The 24462-nt window shown below is 48.6% G+C and overlaps 3 protein-coding genes across 15 annotated transcripts in view; all 3 read right to left on the bottom strand.

Moving 5' to 3' along the window:
- Nucleotides 1-924, bottom strand: part of DDI2 (DNA damage inducible 1 homolog 2) — a 38731-nt gene extending 37807 nt beyond the window's left edge. For all 5 annotated transcript variants that reach the window (XM_073317051.1, XM_073317055.1, XM_073317056.1 and 2 more), the window contains exon 1: nucleotides 703-924. In XM_073317051.1, the coding sequence (XP_073173152.1) occupies nucleotides 703-840 (138 nt within the window). In that variant the 5' untranslated portion in view covers nucleotides 841-924. The remainder of the gene's footprint in view (nucleotides 1-702) is intronic.
- Nucleotides 925-4794: 3870 nt separating this feature from the next.
- Nucleotides 4795-18226, bottom strand: DDOST (dolichyl-diphosphooligosaccharide--protein glycosyltransferase non-catalytic subunit). Its single transcript, XM_073316359.1, has 11 exons — nucleotides 17981-18226; nucleotides 16465-16575; nucleotides 14251-14337; nucleotides 13676-13779; nucleotides 11182-11276; nucleotides 10303-10396; nucleotides 8858-9006; nucleotides 7972-8119; nucleotides 6442-6562; nucleotides 5910-6016; nucleotides 4795-5312 (listed from the first exon to the last, which is right to left on the bottom strand). The coding sequence occupies exons 1-11, from the start codon at nucleotides 18141-18143 to the stop codon at nucleotides 5163-5165; spliced, it is 1329 nt and encodes a 442-aa protein (XP_073172460.1). The 5' UTR covers nucleotides 18144-18226; the 3' UTR covers nucleotides 4795-5162.
- A 1294-nt stretch (nucleotides 18227-19520) lies between these two features.
- Nucleotides 19521-24462, bottom strand: part of KIF17 (kinesin family member 17) — a 49456-nt gene continuing 44514 nt past the window's right edge. For 4 of the 9 annotated variants that reach the window (XM_073316719.1, XM_073316720.1, XM_073316724.1 and 1 more), the window contains 3 exons: nucleotides 23531-23601; nucleotides 22099-22219; nucleotides 19521-20622 (listed from right to left, as the gene is read on the bottom strand). In XM_073316719.1, coding sequence (XP_073172820.1) covers nucleotides 20426-20622; nucleotides 22099-22219; nucleotides 23531-23601 — 389 coding nt within the window. In that variant the 3' untranslated portion in view covers nucleotides 19521-20425. The remainder of the gene's footprint in view (nucleotides 20623-22098; nucleotides 22220-23530; nucleotides 23602-24462) is intronic. The other 5 variants (XM_073316722.1, XM_073316727.1, XM_073316723.1 and 2 more) reach the window with 3 other exon arrangements.

Below are 24462 nucleotides of genomic sequence, written 5' to 3'. Positions count from 1 at the left end.
CTGGGAAAGGGGGAGGAGGGATGAGGGGGGTCTCCCCAGGCTGGGGGGAAGGTAGGGACCCGGCGGAGGATGAGGGGGGTCTCCCCAGGCTGGGGGGAAGGTAGGGACCCGGCGGAGGATGAGGGGGGTCTCCCCAGGCTGGGGGGAAGGTAGGGACCCCGCGGAGGATGAGGGGGGTCTCCCCAGGCTGGGGGGAAGGTAGGGACCCGGCGGAGGATGAGGGGGGTCTCCCCAGGCTGGGGGGAAGGTAGGGACCCCGCGGAGGATGAGGGGGGTCTCCCCAGGCTGGGCGGAAGGTAGGGACCCCGCGGAGGATGAGGGGGGTCTCCCCAGGCTGGGCGGAAGGTAGGGACCCCGCGGAGGATGAGGGGGGTCTCCCCAGGCTGGGGGGAAGGTAGGGACCCCGCGGAGGATGAGGGGGGTCTCCCCAGGCTGGGGGGAAGGTAGGGACCCCGCGGAGGATGAGGGGGGTCTCCCCAGGCTGGGGGGAAGGTAGGGACCCCGCGGAGGATGAGGGGGGTCTCCCCAGGCTGGGGGGAAGGTAGGGACCCCGCGGAGGATGAGGGGGGTCTCCCCAGGCTGGGGGGAAGGTAGGGACCCCGCGGAGGATGAGGGGGGTCTCCCCAGGCTGGGGGGAAGGTAGGGACCCCGCGGAGGATGAGGGGGGTCTCCCCAGGCTGGGCGGAGAGGGGGTCTCCTCACCTGGCTCTCGGCCGCGGGGATGCCGGACTCCAGCTCGCAGAGCGCCCGGAAGTTCTGCAGCTCGAAGTCGGCGTCCACCTGCAGGGAGAAGGTGAGCTCGGAGCGGTCCCGGCGCAGGCAGAACACGGTGAGCAGCATGGCCGGGCCGGGCCGGGCTCCGCCACCAGCCGCGCCGCCGCCCCGCGCCCGCTGCCGTAAAAGCCCCGCCCGGCCGGCAACTGTCGCGCCGCGGCCGGAAGTGACTCGGGCGGGGTCAGCTCAGTGCCCCGGCGCGGCGCCGCCCCGAGGAGCCCCCGGGACCCCGCACCCTGGGCGCGGAGCCGCTGCCGCCCGCTCGCCGGCCCCGGCCCCCTTGTCACTCGCCGGCCCGGGGGAGGGGGGGGGGCTCTGGCTGTCACACGCCCCGCACCGGCCCCCTTGTCACTCGCCGGCCCGGGGGAGGGGGGGCTCTGGCTGTCTCGCCCCGCACCGGCCCCCTTGTCACTCGCCGGCCCGGGGGGGGGGGGGGGGGGCTCTGGCTGTCTCGCCCCGCACCGGCCCCCTTGTCACTCGCCAGCCCGGGGGGGGGGGGGGGCCTCTGGCTGTCACACGCCCCCCACCGGCCCCCTTGTCACTCGCCGGCCCGGGGGAGGGGGGGCTCTGGCTGTCACACGCCCCCCACCGGCCCCCTTGTCACTCGCCGGCCCGGGGGAGGGGGGGGGGCTCTGGCTGTCACACGCCCCGCACCGGCCCCCTTGTCACTCGCCGGCCCGGGGGAGGGGGGGGGGGCTCTGGCTGTCTCGCCCCGCACCGGCCCCCTTGTCACTCGCCGACCCGGGGGGGGGGGGCTCTGGCTGTCTCGCCCCGCACCGGCCCCCTTGTCACTCGCCGGCCCGGGGGGGGGGGGGCTCTGGCTGTCTCGCCCCGCACCGGCCCCCTTGTCACTCGCCGGCCCGGGGGAGGGGTGGGGGGCTCTGGCTGTCTCGCCCCGCACCGGCCCCCTTGTCACTCGCCGGCCCGGGGGAGGGGGGGGGGCTCTGGCTGTCTCGCCCCGCACCGGCCCCCTTGTCACTCGCCGGCCCGGGGGAGGGGGGGGCCTCTGGCTGTCTCGCCCCGCACCAGCCCCCTTGTCACTTGCCGGCTGGCCGGGGGGGGGGCGCCTCTGGCTGTCACACATCCCCCACCGGCCCCCTTGTCACTCGCTGGCCGGGGGGGCTCTGGCTGTCACGCCCCTCACCGGCCCCCTTGTCACTTGCCGGCTGGGGGGGCCCCCTCTGGCTGTCACGCCCCGCACCGGCCCCCTTGTCACTCGCCGGCCCCGGGGGGGGGTCTCTGGTTGTCTCGCCCCGCACCGGCCCCCTTGTCACTCGCCGACCCGGGGGGGGGTCTCTGGTTGTCTCACCCTGCACCGGCCCCCTTGTCACTTGCCGGCTGGCCGGGGGGGGGCGCCTCTGGCTGTCACACATCCCCCACCGGCCCCCTTGTCACTCGCTGGCCGGGGGGGCTCTGGCTGTCACGCCCCTCACCGGCCCCCTTGTCACTTGCCGGCTGGGGGGGCCCCCTCTGGCTGTCACGCCCCGCACCGGCCCCCTTGTCACTCGCCGGCCCCGGGGGGGGGTCTCTGGTTGTCTCACCCTGCACCGGCCCCCTTGTCACTTGCCGGCTGGCCGGGGGGGGGGCTCTGGCTGTCACACATCCCCCACCGGCCCCCTTGTCACTTGCTGGCCGGGGGGGCTCTGGCTGTCTCGCCCCCCCCCAGGCCCCCTTGTCACTCGCCAGCCAGGGGGCCCTCTGGCTGTCACGCCCCTCACCGGCCCCCTTGTCACTCGCCGGCCGGGGGGGGGCCCCCTCTGGCTGTCACGCCCCTCACCGGCCCCCTTGTCACTCGCCGGCCCGGGGGGGTCTCTGGTTGTCTCACCCCGCACCGGCCCCCTTGTCACTCGCCGGCCAGGGGGGGGGCCCCCTCTGGCTGTCACGCCCCTCACCGGCCCCCTTGTCACTCGCCGGCCCGGGGGGGGGCCCCTCTGGCTGTCACGCCCCTCACCGGCCCCCTTGTCACTCGCCGGCCCGGGGGGGTCTCTGGTTGTCTCACCCCGCACCGGCCCCCTTGTCACTCGCCGGCCCGGGGGGGGCCCCCTCTGGCTGTCACGCCCCTCACCGGCCCCCTTGTCACTCGGGGGCCCGGCTCTGGCTGTCTCGCCCCCCACCGGCCCCCTTGTCACTCGCCGGCGGGGGGGGGTCTGACTGTCTCACCCCCCACCGGCCCACTTGTCACTCGCCGGTGGGGGGGTGGGGGCGCTCTGGCTGTCACGCCCCTCACCGGCCCCCTTGTCACTCGCCGGCCCGGGTGGGGGCGCTCTGGCTGTCACGCCCCTCACCGGCCCCCTTGTCACTCGCCGGCCCGGGGGGGGCCCCCTCTGGCTGTCACGCCCCTCACTGGCCCCCTTGTCACTCGCCGGCCGGGTGCAGCGCTCCTGCTCCCTGCCCGTGGGAGTAGTGGGGTCTTCCCAGCCCTCACCTGCCATGGCAAGGCCCATCCAGCACCTCGTCAGCCTCCATTTTTCTCCTTGGGGCAGCGGGGCCAAGCCCGTCCTGCTCCAGAGGTTTTTAATTCCTCGCTTGGCTTGAGTTTTACAGTATTTACAAGCTGGGCCGGAGGAGTGACCTTATACAAACCAAACCAAAGCCCAACACAAAATAAATACAATTACTGGCCCGCCTCCCCGTCTGTTGGTTTGTGGTTTCCAGCCCTTCCCCCAAACAGAAGTAAACTTGCTTATTCCTACCTTTCTTTGCTAGGTTAAAGAGCCCTTTAGTATCTCAGCCTTGTAACAGGAACCTCACTACAACCTTAACTCTTGAGATAGGGCCATCTCCCTACAATATGGCAATATCCGTGTTTTATTTAATCTGGAAAAGAGAAGACCAAGGGCAGACATCAAAACAGTTTTCAAGTACATAAAGGATTATTACAAGGAGGAGGGAGAAAAAATTGTTTTTCTTAACCTCTGAGGATAGAAAAAAAAGCAATGGGTTTAAATTGCAGCAAGGGAAGTTTAGGTTTGACATTAGGAAAAACTTAACGGTCAGGGTGTTAAGCACTGGAATAAATTGCCGAGGGAGGTTGTGGAGTCTCCATCACTGGAGATTTTTAACAGCAGGTTAGACAAACACCTGTCAGGGATAGTCTAGAGATCATACTTAGCTCTGCCACGACTGCAGGGGACTAAACTAAATGACTTCTTGAGGTCCCTTTCAGTTCTATGATTCTATTTCATTGTCCCGTCTCAAATAGTTTCCCAAACACTCACAAGGTGTTTAGCTTCTGATATAGAGTTCATATGGCCAATTTAGAACCAGCCCTAGATTTATTGTATGTAAAAAATGTGTTCCTCTCTAAGAAACCTCACATGACTGTAGTAGGAAGAGAGCCTGAGACATAAGCCCCTGTATCAGGCCTGGTATGAGGCAGGACCTGCTCACACAATCTGGCAAGAACAGGGCTATCGCAGAAATACACATTCCTAAGAAGTGCTAGGCACAGAGTACTTATGCAAACATCCTGATATCAAGTGGCACCAGAACATCCCGATATCAAGGATGGAACAAAAATATTCCGCAAGGATAACAGGAACATACTGACCCCCTCCTAAAAGAGAAGGTCAGGATGACAGTATGCAATAAAAATGTTTTGATCAAGCCAACACGTACAAGGTGATGGGTGATAACTACCCATGTCTGGGGGCAGTAACTAACTATGTCAGAGGCAGTATTAACTTGTTTGTATCAGGGTATAACTGTATCAGAGGCAGTATCTTTGTCCAGCCAAGGGGGGGGAACATGGAAGGTCCTGCCATTCACTGAGCTGCGTCCATTGTCACGGGCATACAGGTCTTAGTATCCCTGTAGAGTATGCCAGGTGCTATTATGGTGCTTTGTCAACAAACCTGGCCTGGTGCCTTCGTACCTTAATGGATCTTGTGGTCATTGGGTGGTTTGCTCGAGGTCTGCTATGCCAGCTGTCTGCGCAGAGCTGGGGCAGCACACACTGAGAACACACACATGCAGCTGAACGTCTAACCACAATGACAAGTCAGAAACTTCAGCAGAAGGTGAGAGGAACAAATCTTTATTCTGGAAATGAACAATCTTGAGGCAAAAGCCTTTCTGAGAAGGGGTGGAAATAATAAAATTGTTTTAGTTTTTTTTTTCTCCTCATGAAACACCAATATTGGAATTGCCATTGCACTGCCAAACATTTTGATCTCTTGTGGACATCAGTGGCTTCCTCTCAGACAAAAAAGTTTTCAATTTTTCTCCCACTAGTCACTCTTATCTTAAAAACCCCCATAGCTCATCTGGCTCCTACCAGCTGAGGATTCCAGTCCCCAAACATTTATAATCTGTGCCCTGAGTGCTGCCAGTCTCCACATGGAGCCAATGTCTTGGATGAGGGCTCTTCCTCTGGCTGAGATGATATCTCAGTCAGATTTCTCCTTCTCCTTCATGTGCAAGAAGACGATGCTGAACATGAAGAGGCCTATCATCATGGAGAAGGCACTGGCATAATATGGATACGCTGAGGGGATAAAACGCTCATACTGTGTGTGCTGGAGGGGACGCACAGACACCTGGGAGAGAAAAGAACACAAGACCAGGGTCACAAGAGATGAGGTCATTTAGTCCTGTGTGTGGCAGGACTATCTCAGCTCTAGATGTGTTATTTAACTTAATGCCCATTCTGACAATGCCCCACTCAGATGACTGTAGAACCAGATTACCTTACTGGAAAGATACATGTATGAGAGCTCCTAGAAGTGGTTCAATTATATCTCTTGTTTTTAAACGAGAGTTTTAAGCTCCAAATCCTCAACTTCTGTAAAAGCATGTTGGCAAACCTTAAGCGTCAGTGCAGGCAGTGCTGGCGAGGGTCCAACACTGCCTTGAGACAAGAATGTGTTTAATGAGGGTAAAACGCTCTCTACAGAGGCTTATTTCCAGACCTTCCTAAATATAACTGAAGATGGTCACAGAGTAAGATAGCTTTCAAATCCATTTCATGCACAAAGGAAGGCTGGATGCAACTTCATGGTCATTAAGATTAATAGCCCATATGGTATCCACTCAAAACATTTGCAAAGTTTAAAATCCTGACTTGAAATCTCAACCAATACTCTTACATTTCCTACCACACAGACAATAATTGACAGATAATTCAAACTATTTACCTGTGTAGAGGAGTACAGGTGGGTGTATCCCAGCCTGTTATAATCCACTTTAAACTGAAACACTCCATAGACATCCGGCAGCTTGAACTGCACACTATATCTGCCACCTAGGGGAGAGGCAGGACCATTTACATTACACAGTAAATAGAACAAGAGCATTAGGAGTTAAGATCCCTCACTGGAAGTTCTTTCCTCACCTCCTTCCATTTGTAATGGCCCTTTGTCTCCCCCAAACCCACTTTGTGGAGCTTTTCATCCAGATTGAAAACTAGCCTCTGGAACCCAAAGCTGCTCCACTGGAAGAAGGAGCTGTTGGAGAGCTGTGTGAAGTGCACCCTTCCTCTTAACAGTGGAGCATGCTTCCCATAGAGATTCTATACACTACCTCCTCAGAAGAACCGTAGCGTTCCAAGTCAATACATACGAGCAAGGTGAGTTTCAGTGGTGGGGGAAGAAGTCAACACCCAGTCTTGTGTTATTGTTAACAAAGCCATAGGGCAGAAAACATTAAATTGTCTGATAGGAGCCCTACCATTTTTCTTCAGGAAAGTCCTTACAAATGGATCAATGCGGACAAACTCCAGCTGAATATCATCGCCATCAAAGGGGACCCACCTCCCTTCAGAGAGCTTTTCAATCACAATGCTGTACTCCTGTAACATACAAATGCACGCTGCATTAACAGAAGCATAAAGGAAGAGGACACATTGTTAATGAGTAGGGCCCTACCAAAGTCACAGCTGTGAAAAACATGTCATGGACCATGAAAGCAGACCTCCCCTGTGAAATGTAGTTATTGGAGGGGAGGGGCAGGGGACACCCCAGCCGAGGGCTCCTACCATTCACTGGGCTCAAGCTGGGGAGGGACAGGACTTCCTTTTCCCCTGAACGGCCATTCTTGGGGCGGGGGGGGGGGAAGACCAGACTCAGCTCCAGCTATCTCCCCCAGCTGTAGGAAGCTCTGCAGCTGCGCACAGCCCTGAAGGCAGCAGAGAAGTGAGGGTGGCAATTTTGTGACCCCCCCCCGCACACGCCCCCCCCCCTTTTGGATCAGGACCCCCCACCTGAAAAAACATGAACACCTAAAAATGCGAAATTGACTAAAATGGACCCTGAATTTGGTAGGGCCCTATCAGTAGCTAAGAGTGACACCTGAAATCCATTCAATAGAAATCTCAGTCCTAAACTATGAACTCCACTTTCCATGAAATCAAGGGGGACAATGGGGAATTTTCCAATAACTGCTATTTCCAATGTAAGAGTCCATGTGAGCTTCCACGCTTGGAAATACAGTTGAGCTACCATGCACTGAAAATCAAGCCAACATTCAGTAGCAAATCAGTGAGTGAGCATATCAATGTAGAATTGATTTGAATTTGAGAGTGCTATACTTAAAAACTCTCTAGGCACACTAAGCTGTCCCCCAGTATATAGCTGCAATTTCTATTTAAAGCAACATGGTATTTCAGGCTTGCCAATGTACTCTTTTTGTATAATGAAGCTTGGCATCACGAGTCTGAGTGAAATGGAGGTAACAGGGAAGACAAAATTCCAGCATATGCTTTTGATCAGGCTCAGATACCTGTTTATCAACAAGGTTCATGACTGAAAAGAAACTATTTGCAAGGATAACCAACTCCCCTCAACTTAAGCATTAAGTAAGTTTACTAACAGAACAGACTTCTCCAGAGCTGGCTGCTGCTGCCACTTAATATTGTATGATACTCAAGTATGAGCCATGAGCAGTCTGAAATTTAGTATTAAGTGAAAGTTACATGTAGGAACTAAAGGTTAGGTAGACTGCCTTCACATTAGTGGAGAAACACTGTCAAGAAGGGGACAGTTCCTACAATTATGAGGAAGAAAAACCCCACTGGGTTATATATCCTCATGCCCTCTGAAATTTCACACCTTGGCTGGTGAAGCCCTGGGTGCCAGCCATCACCTTTCCAACCAATAAAGAGGAGATAAATCTGCTTCCACAACACTTCTAGCCCAATGAACAAGAGTACAGTCTCTCTGCACAAGTCTATTTGACTCATTTTCCTAAAGTCAGTCTTACCACGAGGTCAGTGACAGTGTAGGCATTAGGTGGTAATGTCTCCCCTACACGATGGTGAGATACCTCTCCAACCCGCAGCACACCCTCTTCCTTGAATACCCAATGGGACAAGGCAACAGCCAGCTCGTAGTTACCAGTCTGAGAGTACCTAGAGATGGTGAGAGAACAGAAGCACAGTGGGAGACACTGCATTGGAGGACATTCATAGGACTGAGCATTTTTTTGGTCAGGTATACTATGAAGTTTCCCCAAGAACTAAATGCCAGGTCAGAAAGTCAGCACCCATTTTAAATGATCACATTACTTGAAAGTTTTCCTGTAAGACTGTTTGATCTTTAAATCCCAACTGTCTGCTAGGTCTTCTAGGTAGTTGTTTAAAGTACAGCAAAACATTTTAACAGATCAGCACTGAAAGGAATTCAGTGCCAAGGTTTCCAACCTGCACACTGAACTGATACATATCAATGCTCAGAGTATAATATTCTATGTCAAAATTTCCAAGTAAGAGCTGTGCCCAGATTATGAACTGTGTTCACAGCATCTCTGAATACAATGGATGCAGAAACTGCTTCTTACACACCTAATATCAGGGTTTCTATAAGGACAGGAGACAGCTATATGGGTTAGCCAGCTTGACAATTTGCACTGCACTTAAAGGAAGTTTCATCTTTTTCTTAAGCTTTAATATAACCTAAACAGTGTAGATTTTACAGTAGCACGGCTGAACAGTTATGATAGTATTCAGTATATTCCCATCAGTCATCTTTGACACAATTAGTTCTCATCACCTGCTAGGGATCCTTGATCAAAGAGGTACCCAAACCACTTGGGCAGAAGAACCCGAATACCCCACCCTACCTACAGAAGGCCATGTTAAGCTAGTCACCTCTGAGAGCCAGGTGTAGCTTTCTGCACAGCAGAGTTGAAGAAAGCATCACTGAAGAAATCCAAGGAGCCACTGAAAATGACACGGGCATTGTTCCTGGCCTGGAGACCAGCAATCAAAAGGGTATTCTTCCCAACAGCATGAGGGTACTGAAATTGGACGAGAACAGATTTAAATCAGCACTAATGATTTGTATTATAGTAGCACCTTGAAGCCCCAACTGAGATAAGGAGGACCCCAATGGGCTGGATACTGTACAGACAAGACACATAGTAAGCCTGGATTCTTATTTGCTAAACAAATACCGCAAACAAACAGCATGAAGAGAAATAAAGGCACAGAGATAATGTGCTCAAGATCACATGGCAAGTAAAAGTAACCAGAAACCCATGTTTAATTTTATTTATATATATATATTATATGGAAAGAAGGCATCAGGGCTTTAAGCTGCTTTTTTAAGCAAGTACGGAAACTAGCCATGCAGTATTATCCATTAGGTTTAAATAGTTAATAGCAGCAGGGAAATGTCTGAGAATTAAATGATATTGGATGATCTTTAACTTTGCTGCTAGGTCTGGCTGGGCTAAACAAGTACAATCCAAGTTATTATTGTCTTGTCAGAACTCTTGTCAAACCTCATAGACCTAATTAAAGGGAATGTTTAAACTACTCATCTGCCTGTTCAAATACCCATTATGGAAGAGCATGTTAAGCAGACATAAGTTGAACACGTTTGCTGTCAGTTAAGTCCCACTCATGCCAGCTCCCAGCTATTATTTTTCCTCTACATTTTCATTTCATCATGTCAATAAGACATGGCACACAATGCATTTTTGCAGATTGCTGCACTACTCAAGTGGAGAAGCAGGAGGCTTCAACACAACTGAGACACTAATCTTCCAGAATCAGCCAACTGCACCTTTTTTAGCCCCTTGCCAGCTACAGAGCCTCAAAACTAAACAGAGGAACCCCTTCATTTCACACTGGTCACAGTCCCGCTGGAAGATGGCAATAGCTTTCAATTACTAACAACTTAGCCCAAATTCTACCAGCATCTTAGAGGAAAAAGGCTTCAAATTCTATTGCCTGCCACAGTAGCATGGGATTGAAAGCCTTTTGCTTCTATATCACCAGTTTGAATTCAGCCCCTTTGATACAGCAAAACAGTATCAAAGTTAAGAGTCGATATTCCTTCCAATGCAGTCTTGTTAGGCTTTTCCCATTTGGATCCAATGAAACTGCAAGAAAGATTTCCATGATAATATTAGAAAATATATAGTACTAAGAGACCGTGGAAGGGAGCTTTCAAAAAACCCATAAGTATTTGACACAGACTATAATAAGCACTTGAGTTAAGTCTCTTGATCCATTTTTAAACTGTTGAAAGAGAGGTAATTAATTCCACAGGATTAGAAGCAAAAGAGGACAAATATAATTGTGCGTACCTGTGTGATGGGCTTATCTGGGAAGAAGGAGTAAGATGTAGAGGAGCCAGTCAAGATATCTAGTACCAGAGGGTTATCAGGATCAGCCACCATCCTGTGGCGAGAGAGACAATCAAAGTACCAGGAAGATACCTGAAAGCTGGTCAAACCTGAGATACCTGCCCAAGAAGATTCGTGTGCACTAAAATCTGCTAACAAATATGAAATTCACAGAGGTTGAGAACCATGGGACTGACTCAGCTCCCCCTGAAATTAGTGGCAAAAACACACACTGAAGTCAATCAGGCCCAATTAATTTTATATCAGCTGTTGACTTTAAAATATCATTTCTTTAAACAACTGTGAATAGTTATGCTATCACATCAAAAACTGAAGCTTCTTTAAGAACAACCCTTTACAAAACTTGACATCAACAGAAGTGCTTCTATGTTCTAAATTCCAATTCAAATAGTTTAAAAAACATGACTACATGAGAACAAGGAAGTGAATGGATTACTTTCATTGTCCAAGTAAAGCAAAACAGAGTAAGCAGCAAGAAGTAAAATATTAAAAGTTTTCTGTTTCAAGGAAGTTTATAACTAGATTGAGAGATGAGGAATAGCCTTTGGCTACCCAACCAGCAAGAAGTCTGCGCTGTTCTTGCCTGCCCTCAGCCCCCCTCCCTCCACTTCCATCCTGTGAAAGGACCAAATGCCTGTTGCATCTCAATTGAAGAAACCAAAACCCAACCTATGATGCTTTGTTTATAATAGTGCCTACCCCAGCCCTAGGCTTATAACCTACAGGGAGGGAAGATAGTGGCAAGAAACCCATCCCAATAGAGACCTCTTGTTCTCAGTTGCAGCCCCACTTGCCAGCCTTGCCTCGTAGTTCACTTACCCGACTCCTCGGAAGAGAACAGGGTTTAATGGAGTTTTCCCCACAATTGTGGGAGCCTTCAGTAGATTTTCAGAGTCTGCAACAATGAGCGTATGCTTCAGGGAGGAAACATAAGAGACCTGTGGTAAGCTTTCACAAGCTACTGGACAATGTAATTAATGCACAGGCAACTTGTTAATATGTGTGTCTGCTTGCCACTCTATGGCTAGTGATCTGCACAACACAGCACCTCATGTTCTACAGCTGCCCTTCCAGAGCTTTGAAGTAGCATTAATTGGCTCTGCATAGTCTCACCTGGCCTCTTGGTAGGAAGAAGAATTGTAACACTGAGCAAGGGGACGGAGGAGGTAAGAGCACGAGAAGAAATCAGGCACATGCTTAGAAGCCCTCAGGGAAAAGACAACAGCCCCTGCTTGTTACAGTTTAGAGCCGGTTTTCTGTCTTGTGAGTTGCATATTAGGAAGCTTAAATCAGAAGGAAGGTAAATCCCAGGGCAACAAATGCAGATCTCTTGCAGGAACATGTGTTTATCAGTTCCTATTTGTTCTGATTGCTGCCACAAGCTAATGTGAACACTGTAGAAGGGATTTCAGCATAGCGGAAAAAGCATGTCAAGAAAGTACAACACAGAAAAATCTGCATTCCGAAGTGCCAGAAGATACTGGGGGACAGCTGCTGCCTAAAGCCTCAGTCCGTGACACTTACACAGCCCATCCTAGAGCACTTTGGTTCTTCTTGGCCTGCAGGGCCTTGCTCTAGGACACAAGATGTTCTTAAGTAAGGAATAGTTTCATTAAGCTTACAGCGTGTTGTCAGGAGCTGCCATAATTAAATGGTGATGTAACTTACAGTCACTCAGAAGAATTATCTCTAAGGGACAGTTGTGTATCCAGAAGGGTAGTTACTGTGCTTATTGTACTGAGTTTTAGTTAGGTTCTTCCACTGAAAGAATTTTTTGTTTCAATCAGGAAGTATTCAGCTATTACAACATACTAGAAGAGGTACCAATTCAAGAACTAGGCATATTAAGAGAGTCTAAATAACAGCACCTCAGTGAAATCAAAGGCCTCATGAACCTATAGAGCCATGGTTTCCACCCTCAGACTATGTCTAAGGGGTCCACAAAAGGCTGTTGTTACCATAGAACAGGGGTGTTCAACCTGGGGTCTGCAGACTATGTCTAAAATTTCCAAAGGGGTTCACACCACCATTTGAAATTTTTTAGGGGTCTGCAATTAAAAAAAGGTTGAAAACCACTGTTATACTTATTCCTTCAATGATATTGGATAGGTCTTCAACTACCTACTGTCTGGGAAGAACCCGTATTTAGCTACAAATTATGAATCTTCAAGTCCTACTATAAGTTCCGTAAGATTGATTTGATAGCGAGCAGAAGATGGTATGGTAGAAAAGGAAAGTTTGCAAAATCTACACAACTAATAAGTTACATAGGCATCCCAAAGCAATGGTGATTCCCCCATCCATCGGGGATTGTGTGTGCCCCACATATTTTACGAAAAAGCTCTGTTCCAATAATGTTTGAGAGTTATGAACATTGTGACATCTTTCTCTCTCCTGTAAAGACAGATATTTCAGAACCATGCGTCCAACCGGACAGACCATGCAAGGACAGAAATATGAAGATATCACATACATTTGAAGAACTTCTACAGAGTTTTCTATATTGATCTCTCTTTGTCCCTGTGTCTTGAGCTAGAGTTTACCTTTTTTATATGTCTGGCTACTAAGCATGACATTCTATCTCCATGGATAAAAGGAAGTGGTAGACTGTCCTCAGTGGTAGCAGATGATAGAACAAGAAATAATGGTCTCAAGTTGCAGTGAGGGAGGTTTAGGTTGGATATTAGGAAAAACTTTTTCACTAGGAGGGTGGTGAAGCACTGGAATGTGTTACCTAGGGAGGTGGTGGAATCTCCTTCCTTGGAGGTTTTTAAGGTCAGGCTTGACAAAGCCCTGGCTGGGATGATTTAGTTGGGGATTGGTCCTGCTTTGAGCAGCGGGTTGGACTAGATGACCTCCTGAGGTCCCTTCCAACCCTGATATTCTATGATTCTATGAAGTGCCATATTTCACTAGAAAGGGAATTCCTATCTCCTACCCCCGAGTGGTTCAAGGTCCAATACAGTGAACCCCTGACTATTCCAGATGGTGGTTTTTAACTGCTCAGTGTGACTGGATTGTTAGAAATTGTCAAAGGTGCATGATAAATTGCATCTCATATTAAAGAGAAGAGCAATAGTAAAAGCAGCATGTCATTCAATAAGATTCACAGCTGCTACTCAAAACAATCTTTGGAATGAGCAAGGGTAGGAGGGGAAAGAAGAGGCAAAGGAAGAAGACAGACAAGTTTTGTCTCCAGCCCTTACAGCCAACTGCTAAAAAATAAAATTCCTTCCCAGAAGCAATGTACTAGCTAAGACGAGTTTCCTCAAGCCCCGGATATACCCAAAGAATTCAGTGTCTAGATTTTTACCTGGCCTGGGTCTGAGATATCATAGTTGTGATGGTCAATGACTGCTGTCCTTTCCTCATCAAACTCTATTCCACACTCACTGCCTAGCTCTCGCAGAGGATCACCTAAAGGATAGAGAAGTGGATTCCCAATTTACAGTTTGTACAAGACACAAAAGCAACTAAATAATCAAAATAAAAACAAAGGACAACCCTGATTTGTGCGCTAATGATTTATCTGCTAACCAGGCTGCTGGGTGCACTCAGTACACAACTCTTGGCTGAACTGAACTTTCTTTGGAAAGTGAAATTAAGACATTCCTTTTTTCTTTACCACCAATTCCTTTGGAGCATTGTGAAGATTAAGATTTGTAGCATGTTTTAAGATACAGAGTATTGTACAGTTTTAGCTTTTGAAGTTCCCCTTTAAAAAAAGTTTGCAGCCAGAGTTCTAAGAGCTCCCATGACAAGGAAGACACCTTCCCCTACAGGACTGATTTGTGCTCTCTATATCCAGTAAACTCTTATTATGCAGCAATAAAATGAAAAGCCAACATTTGCACCCATTTTTTTTTTTGACACGCAGGTTTTACTGACCAATGTCAGAACTGGCAGCCACAAGGACACTTCCGCCTCCATCAATGAAAGCAGTAATTGTCTCCACATTGATGTTTCCGCCAAAATCTGAAAAGATGCACCAGACATTAGTGATTCAAAAAGCTGACAGCAAACTATTTTACCAGTGCTTCAGAGCAAAGGTGGAGAGGGAAATACAAGGGTGATGAGGACAATTAATAGAGAAGCTGTGTCAGCGTAGTAGGCACAGGAGGTGCCCAAGCAGGGTCCTGAAGCCACATACATCTATGGCCAACATAGATTAAAAGGGCGGATTAAGGGAGGATTAATTCCTTCAGAAGGAAGACAAAGATAGCCATAAAATCCAGCCTTTAAAGGCATAGAACTAGCCATTCAATCTCAGTTGCAGAGAAATAAACCTTAACAAAATTCATTGACTATTATTATTATTTGTTTGGGCATATTTAAAGACATACTTTTCTTTTGATTACATGTAGTTAATTTGCTTCTTCCTCACCTCACCCCAAGATAAAATTCTTATCTGTTTGCAGGTAGAAATTCTACATTTTAAAGCTAGTGAGAGACCTCTGCATTGAGACAGAGAGAGAGAGAGATTGAGAGATCTGTCAACAAGAGTAAATATTAATTATTCCTTCTTGTGGAAGTTGAATTACAACTGGCTCCAGTGCAAGCATTCCTGGAAAATGATGAGGAATCTCTCACTCATTCCATTCTTTAACAAAATCAAATTTAATTAAACTTCAGTATAGCTACAATAACCAATATATAAAGAGAAAGCAAAAGGATTTAGAGAAACATGCATCTCTGCAAAATGAAAGAGGTACAGCCAAAACTTTACTCTCACTTCCTTAATTAAGATATTGTAAAAAGAAAACAGAACACCGAGAGAATGTCAGAAGTGGAGCAAGTTAGAGGTTAAGAACAGGTCACATGAGGAAGACACTGTATGCCACACTCTAAAATTTAGCTCTGAAGTAGTTTAAAAAGGGTTCCTACATATCATGAGGCATTAGCTTCTTCTTGCACAGCTCTGTAGTTAGTTCTCCTAAGGATCTGATTCCAATATCCCAGTCCTAGTAGTAATGTTCAAAATTAAAGTTACCTGACACTTTCTCTGAGGCTCACCTGAAGTTAAGTGTGCTATAACCTGGGGCTACAGATTATACTTTTCAGTTCACTATTCATTCACACACAATCAACTAGCTCTCCACTCTTGCTAAGTGACAGTGTTCCTTTTGGAACATCTTTTTTGGCTCTCTCATCACACCAATATCACCTGATCTCTCACTTTCTTGAAGGGCTGTATTTCAAAAAGGTTGCTATTAATGATCCTGCATCAAGTCTGATTCAGGCTGTTAATAGTGGTAGAGAGAGAATCCAGACATTTTGGTATGAATTAGAAAAATCACTACTACTATACTTAAAATCAAGGCATTTCAAATAATGACAGTGTTATTTCATCTTTTAGTTATAGAATTTTAGAACAGTGCATTTGTTAATCTATGGAAGCACTGCTCCAAAGATACATATTGAAGAATTTTTTTTTTAAACTGAATCACAATACCATCATTCTAGATACAACACAGGGATTATAAAGTGGTCTGAGAATTATTAACAGACATGACAGTTACTATCACAGCAAACAATGGTAATGAAAGGGTGTTTACAGAAAATAGATACTCAACAATGGCTGCTATTGCTTTGGACCTGCAATCAGCTATATTTTTGTGCTTATTCTTTGTTCTACAGGCTCCTCTTGCTTTTAGAAGCAGCTTGATGACCATTTAACTGCTTAAAATGCATACAGCTCCTGCCACAAATTGCCTAATGATGAGTGCAGAATACACCTGTCAGTCTACATCTCAGGGACAGGCCCCAAAAACCACCTCGAGGTCAAAAATGAAGCAAGTCAGAAGAATACGTTGATCAGTTTTATCAAACCTAAGAAAAGCATTCTCATGGTTAGCGCAGGAGACTGGGAGTTAAGACTAGGCCTCGCTTTGCCACCACTCATTGTTTTACGCTGGGTAAGTCTCTTGCCTCCCCATTTGGAAAACTGGAATAGTAAAAGACCCGCCTCAAATGAGTGTTGTGAAGAAGGTTAGCTAATATCTGCAAGGCACTTTACAGATCTAGTGTGTCTTCTCCAAGGGTCTCAAAGTATTATACAACTTAATTTCTGAGTCTTTTCCTTTATGCAAAAGGATCTCTTACCTTCTACAGATGGGGAGAAAATAATCAAGTTGTCATACAGAAATTCTCCATATTTTATGAGGGACAGGCCAGGGTCATCAGCAGTCCTGAAAGTGAGGTCAAAGCCTCTATCTGCATACAGAAAACAAAGAGCATAGCCATGAGTACTTTTATCTCATTTAACTTACACTCTTTTAAAATTAAAGTTGTGTCAGACGGCCCTTAACTCAGTATTACCCATTACAATCTAACCATGTGGTTGCCATATTTTTTAAGGTGTCATGCGTCTGAAGAAGTGGCTTTTTTGCCCACGAAAGCTTATGCCCAAATAAATCTGTTAGTCTTTAGGGTGCCACCATACTCCTCGATACTTTTAAAGTTGCTACATAGACGTCTAAGTCAAGCATTTTACTCTTCCACAGTACACTTATTTTCTCAGTACTCCAGTGAGCACTGTCCGCAGAATTGTTCCTGTCAGCCTCCAAGCAGTGACACTTCTTGGTACTTATAATCTAGTCCACAGTGCTCAGGGAACATAGAGACTTTTTGGATAAACCAAATTAAAAACAAACAAGAACCTCTGCATTCTCCATAGCATTTTCATGCATGTCTTTGATGTAAATCAAACCCTGGCAAAACTTGTGGATGACATGAACACCAGAAAGGGAAACACACACAGGAAAGAACCAAAGGCTCTAGTGAGATCTGGGCAGCAGGGACTACAGCCAATACTGGGAGATGGGTTTCAGAGTAGCAGCCGTGTTAGTCTGTATCCGCAAAAAGAACAAGAGGACTTGTGGCACCTTAGAGACTAACAAACTTATTAGAGCATAAGCTTTCGTGAGCTACAGCTCACTTCATCGGATGCAAGCAGCGGAAAATACAGAGGGGAGATTTTATATATACAGAGAACATGAAACAATGGATGTTACCACACAGACTGTAACGAGATTTATCAGGCAAGGTGAGCTATTACCAGCAGGAGAGGGGGGGAGCGGGGGTGAGAGAAGGGAAGCTTTTGTAGTGATAATCAAGGGGGGTCATTTCCAGCGGTTGACAAGAACGCGTGAGGAACAGTGGCGGGGGGGGAAATAATGTTTATTTCCCCCCCCACACACTTATGCTCAATTAAATTTGTTAGTTCTCCTTTTCTTAATACCGGGAGATGTGAGTCTAACCAACGTGACGCCCATCAGCAGAGCGACAACAAGCGACCCAGGTACGGAGCAGGGCAGCATCCCCCCCACACACTGACTGACACACGCGGCACTTCCGAGTGACCGAGCCCCACCGCCACCGCCGTATGGGGCAGGCGGGGTCAGCGTGGCACCCGGACCTAACCCGACCGCCAGCGGATTCCGATCGCCTCAGCCACCCCTGGCAGGTGCAGCCCGGATGGGGAGACGGAGGGGGGCCGCGAGGCAGCACCGTGACAGACCCAGGCTCCTCCCGAGCCTGGCCGCTCCCCTCATCCCCATCACCCCAGACCATGATCCCGCCTTCCCCTGGGACGCCCCCGGGGCGCCGCCGCCCTCACCCGCCAGGCTCCGGAAGAAGAGCGAGTGCGTGTCCCGCAGGTTGATGTTCTCCAGCAGCACCAGGGTGCGGGGCCCCGCGTCCGCCCGGACCAGGCCCAGCCCGACCAGCAGCAGCAGGAACCGCCCTGAGGGGAAAGCGGCCGCTGCCTCCATCTTCCTCATGGGGGAGGGCAAGCTCACCCGGAACCGATCCTCTCGACGCGGCCAATCGCCGACCCACTTTGCCCGTAGATGCAGGACACGCAAAGCCACCTCAATCCGTGACCCGGAAGCGATCGGCAACTCGGCACACGCCCCCTCCCTCGCGGGGCCCGAGGACGAGATCTGAAGGCCCGCCTCCTCGAGAGCGGGGCCCAATCAGAGACAGACAACTCCACACAGCGGGCCGGGCTCAGCACCCTTTCCTCAGAGCGCTCGCTGAGCCCCGCCCATGCGCGCTAAAACCGCCTCCGAGCCAGCGCCCCCTGCGGCCCATCAAAGGGATGGTAGCGGTCCCAGCCCAGCCTGGGCTGCTCCTGCACCCCGCTTCCGTGGATGCTGCTGGGCCTGCGCCTTGGCGGTGCAGCACGCCTCCCCCTTTCAGGCCTTGCGGGACGGGATAGGGGGTCACCTTGCCTGGTTTCCTTCATGCCCCAGGCTTACTGCAGTATCCACTCCCAAGCAGGAGCCACCCCCCCATCATAACATTGATTCAAAAGTCATGATATTTTTAAACATGCCACTTTAGGTCTCTGTGGGCTGCAGCCCAACCCCTCAGGAATCCCATTGGGATGTTTTTACTGTTGATGTTGCCAACTCATGATTTTGTCATGAGTGTCATGATAATTATTGTTTTCCTGAAAGCCCCAGCTCCTGGAGTCACGTGGCTATGTGATGATTTCAGCCTTCATTCTTAAAAGGAAGTTTCTATCCCTCATGGCTGTGGAGAAAGCTTCATAATGTGACCCCGGTGCACCCTAAAGGTTCAAAATGCAGAAAGCCAATAAAAAGGACACCCAATCTATTATTTTTACATAATCTCATGATATGAAAGCCAATCTCATGATTTTTGAACATTTGGGGTTAGCAATGCTGCTGCCACTGTGAGGGTCAGAAACTTACTTGTTAAAATAAAGCTGAGTCCCATGTAATCACATGACTCCAGGAGCTTTATGGAAAGCACCAGATATTGCAAGATTTGCAATAAAATCATGAGAGTAGGCAACACTGTTACTGTCCGAACAGGGCTGTAAACTGTGCTCTATTGCCCACCACAGGGAGCTTATTTCCTACTGGCACTGCTCGTACCCACGCTGCAGCATGTGTCCCTTTCCTCTTCCCTCAGCTGTGCTCTGTCATTTGGGTCGCCTCTCACTGTCTAGGAGACCTAGGGTTGGCAGTGTCTTTTGCTGATCAACGGCAGAATATGAAGCAAAAGCTGATGGGCAAGGCACTCCCCACCCCGTGTTTTACAGCTAGAGGGATAGTGGCCAATGTATGCAACATCTGGCAAAAATGCAAAGGAACGTGAACTCTAAATATAACAGCAGTCAGATTGAGTTTGTCATTAAAAGGCAATGTATTGTGATCATTAACCAGATGTCCTGCACATAAGATAAATGACTAAAATATAAACAGTCAACATACAGTTTACAAAACTCTAACATCTTGAACACAAGGACAGGAGCGATCATGTCCACTGTCTCACTGAACTGCAGTTTCTGATCTGATCTAGAGGAGTCAGGGAATAAATGTGCAAACTGTATTTTCTTGGAGAACAGAGTCTGTGCCTCATAAATGATGTCAGTTTAAGACTCTTTCTCAAGAGAAGAGAAAGCAGAAATGGCTGTGATATGGTAACGATACTGCCAGAAGCTCTCTCTGTCTTATTGCAATGAGGAATAAGACTGGAGAAGTCTGTATGGGACATGAGCTCAAGTTGTGGCTGTGACATCCAAAAGGAAATAAGTAAGTGCTGTCTAGGAAACTTGCATTGGGAAATACGGAAAGTGATTTTAAGGCTTTTTTTGAGGAATTTCCTCACATCACCTAAAGATTTTAGTCCAAATACAGAGGTTTGACTTCCCACCACCTGCTGGGGGCGGCAGTGACCTGAATGGAAGACTAAACGTGCAGCGCTTGCTGAACACATGTGGCAGGGAAGCAGGTCATGGAGGAATGTGCCAGCCCCAGCTTGAACCTGGAGTTGTCACTACAGACTTTAAAACCCCTGGAAGCAGCATTTGTCTCCACTGACCCTAAACTCAAAGGAAAGTCAAACTGTCCCTTCCAAAAGCCGCTGTGATAAGAGGATTGTGCCACCAAATGCTACATTGTTAAGAGGGTAACTGCCAAGGTAGGTTGCTGCAATCTGAGCAGACACTGCCACCAGGGGCCACAGGGGACTGGAGTCCATGAAGGCCACTACAATCAGAAGGATCCGTATTCACCTGAGGCCACTTCACTCAGAAGGGGTCGCTGCTGAAGCTGTTTTTGCCCTTCTTCCGCTTTGTTTTGGAGGATGGTGTGGTGAAGTCAAGCGACTCAAGGCGGAAAGGACGTGGCTGGGGCATCTCCACAGTCTGTGAAGGAGAGACTGGTGCCATGCTGGAGGTGGTGTTGTTCAGGGGAGCATTCAGCACAGGAGGGGAGTTATGATGGGCTGCAGAGTAAAGGAACAGGACATACCGACATGTTTGGTCTGTTAAGACTCAGCAATGCTTTTCCAAGTTCCCAGCTGCAGTAAAACCTTATCCATGAATTTTATTGAAGGCAGTCAGGAAATTTACAGATTTTTGCATGTAATTTACTCATATTAAGGAACTGGAGTTGACCATTTCATTGGTTGGTTATCTGAATATGCAATGTATCTGGAGAGTGAAACACCCCATGCCTGGTGGCTGAGCTTTCTCAGTGGACTGTCCCCACATTTGGGATTTGATGCCCACATCCCCTTGAAAGTGCATCACAGCCAGAGTTTAATGACTTTCATGACACAATGCGTGGTTGAATTGTTGATTATATCTTTGTTTTGTTCTGGCTTTCTGCTTATTCTCTGTAATTGAAGTGCCCAGCTGCTACCGTGACAGGCACCTCAGAGACTACCAGTAATAGGGTTCATTCACAGAAGAGGAAGTAATTGGATACATTTCTCCATGCTGCCTCATCAATGTGCCTCAATCCTGTCCTCATGAGACCATTTCTAAAGGTAAGATAGGAGTGTCTGTAGCCCATCCAGTCTCTGCTAGCAAGGATACCAATTAGCACCAACTGTGGTGATGGGTTTTGTTATACAGACAGCTCTTCAACAGGAATTAGACTGAAACCCCACAAAAATCTGTTTCACTCAGGCTACCACAGGGTGGTTATCTTTTGTTAGACCTATCTAGTCTACTTTGGAACCAGTGACCTGAAGATGAAAAGCTCTGTGACCGTTCATCCACAGCTGCATTTATTTCTGTGTGCTGGCTCAGAGACTGCAGAGCTCTGCAGCGCAGTACATTGTTTGTTTTTAATTAATTTTGGAACAAAGAACCAAAACCAAAAAACAGAGGGCCTCATCAGCAAGAGACTCCTATTGAATTCAATGGGAGTTCTGTGCACAGATGGGCCCATGCTGTACATTTACAGAGCTTAGCTATCCCTAAAACAAATTGAGTCAGACACATAAAGGGCACTTGTCATCAAGGACTAAGTCCATGGCAAATTTAAAAAGGAATCACTAGCACCACTGAATGACACACAGGCTAAGACTGCTGCTTCTGCACCTCCAACCCGTGCTGCTTTATTTCCTCAAAAACTAGGATGATTGGCAACCCTATGGAGGGACAAAAGACAGCAAGTGTTGGTCAGGATGACATTCTGAAAGTGAATTACCTCCAAGTTACAAGCACTGGAAGCAAATCATTCAAATCACTACAGGTAGGTTTATCAACATCTGGTCTGCTAGAGCAACTCTAGGGAACCATTGTCAGAGGGGAAAATGGCTATCACCACCAAAAAAGGAATGGGTCCATTAAAGAGGCTGTTTGACTGGGGAACAACAAATCCCTCTAGACTAACATGCCAGGAACGGAACCCTCACTGGAGGAGATACCAGCACACGGAGGAAAGGAAAGGAGAGTTTTGGGATATTTACCAAGACTCTTCATAGGATCAGCACTGAGGATCTGGCTGGCTCGCTTGGACCGGAAATAGTTACTGGCAATATTCTCACTGTCACTCCTGCTCAGCATCAGTTTGTAGCGGTCTTCTTCCTGCTGGGATCACAAAAAGCTGTGAGCAGCACTCCCCTCAACTCCAGCTCTTAAGCAGCCAAGCACCATTCCATGAGCTAGGGCCAGAGACTCAGAGATAATATGAAGTGATTGAACACATGATTCAATCTGGGTAACAACAGTAACACTACAGAATACATGTTCTTGGGCATAGTCTGGACAGGCATCGGGCTACATCCTGCCACCCTCTCCAATACCTGTAAGCAAAGTCCAACATGTAATGATACAGGTGCAATTCCACTACACTGGAGATTGTTGGGTGTGGGTGGGAGGTTTTTCTTTTGGGGGTGGGAGTGGGATTGTTAGGGTGTTGGGAAGCCTCCCCCATGCAGACCCTGGCTGACCCCAAGTCTCTCCCATTCAGTCAGGCACGTCTGCCCATGTCCCCGCACCCCTCATCCCCATGGTTCTCTGCAGTCCCTGTCCCCAGGCTCAATGCTGTCACCCCATTAGCTCCTGAGCCCATTCTCCAGTGTGTCCTCCACCACTAGTCATTCTGAACCCCAATCTGTGACTCTCTAGCAGCCCTGTGTGCTCCACTCTGTCCTAAGCTGGCTCCGCGGGCCTGGTGCTGTGATGAACTCTATTCTGGGGGGGAATTCTGGGCATAGAATTTTGTATTTTCCTGCATACAAAAAATATTGCCCCAGAAGTGCAGCAGTTCCGCCTTTTGCCCACCAGAGGCCGCTGTGGCGCTAGAACAGCCAGCATGAACGCAGCCGGCTGTTCTGGCGCCACAACGACCTCTGGTGGTTAAAAGGCGGAACTGCAGCACTTCTTGGGCAGAATGTTTTTTATGCAGGAAAATATAAAATTATGTGAGACAAAGGCATTCTGCGTGTCCAGAGATGTGCAGAATTCCCTCAGGAGTAAGAATCTGATGCAACCAATTAACTAGAACTTGAGCCCAGCTCCCCACAGAGAACAGCCAATGCACTATCCTTCTAGTCTTGGAATTGCTCTAAGGCTCCACCTCAATCATTCTGGTCTGGGTTCTCTCTCCTCTTTAGAGGCTGGATTCCCAGCATTCCCAGCCCCTGCTGGCCAGGGTCCTACACTCCACTGATTGGCCACTGGACTGTGAGGCCAGCTCACTGCTTCACTATTTACTCTGCTTTACACACACCTCTGAGCCCTGCCAGTCTTATTCTAATGGCCAGTGATGGCTGGGTATGAGTTCCACTGGAGCCACTCAGTCCTCTGCCTGTTTCCTCCAGAAGGAACAGCTGCGTAGCAACATAGACTCTTCTCAGAAGGCTCCCTCAGGATCCCAGGAGGAGAAGTGCAGCTTACCATCATCAACTCTCCGTTCTCGCCTGAGAAGCTCTTCCTGGCTGGCTTAGTCTGTGGCAATGATGGAACTGCTATGAGAGAACAAAGGCATTACTTAAAGAACCAGCAGCACTGAATCAGTTTCAGATTTTCCTGACTCTCCCCCTTGTTCCCCATTGCTGCTTACAGACACCCCAGATCACTGTTTACTGAGCTATAGGGGGATTAGAAGGACCCTCGCACTACACTTTTTATCCAGTAGATGGCACATGTTATGCACCTACCAATAAGAACATAGGAATGGCCATACTGGATCAGACCAGACCAGACCAGATCAGATCAGATCCCAACAGTGGGGTGGGAGGAGGTATTGGTTCATATTCTCTCTGTATATATAAAGTCTGCTGCAGTTTCCACGATATGCATCTGATGAAGTGAGCTGTAGCTCACGAAAGCTTATGCTCTAATAAATTGGTTAGTCTCTAAGGTGCCACAAGTACTCCTTTTCTTTTTGCGAATACAGACTAACACGGCTGTTACTCTGAAACCTGCCAACTAGTCCAGTATCCTCTCTTCCGACAATGTCCAATGCCAGGTGCTCCAGAGGGAATGAATAGAACAGGTAATCATGAAGTGATCCATATCCCATCACCCATTCCCAGTTTCTGGCAAACACAGGCTAGGGACACCATCTCTGCCCTTCCTGGCCAACAGCCAGTGATGGACCTATCCTCCATGAATTTATCTAGGGTTTTTTTTTGCACCCTGTTAACAGCCTTGGCCTTCACAACAGCCTCTGGCCAGGAGTTCCACAAATTGACTGTGTGCTGTGTGAAGAAATATTTCCTTTTGTTTGTTTTAAACCTGCTGCCTATTAATTTCATTTGGTGACCCCTAGTTCTTGTGTTATGAGAAGGAGTAAATAACTCTTCCTTGTTTACTTTCTCCACACC

The sequence above is a fragment of the Lepidochelys kempii genome, chromosome 18 (assembly GCF_965140265.1).
Source record: "Lepidochelys kempii isolate rLepKem1 chromosome 18, rLepKem1.hap2, whole genome shotgun sequence".
Lineage (NCBI taxonomy): Eukaryota > Metazoa > Chordata > Testudines > Cheloniidae > Lepidochelys > Lepidochelys kempii.
Note: the sequence above shows the minus strand (reverse complement) of the source record. Positions and strands in the feature narration are given on the sequence as shown.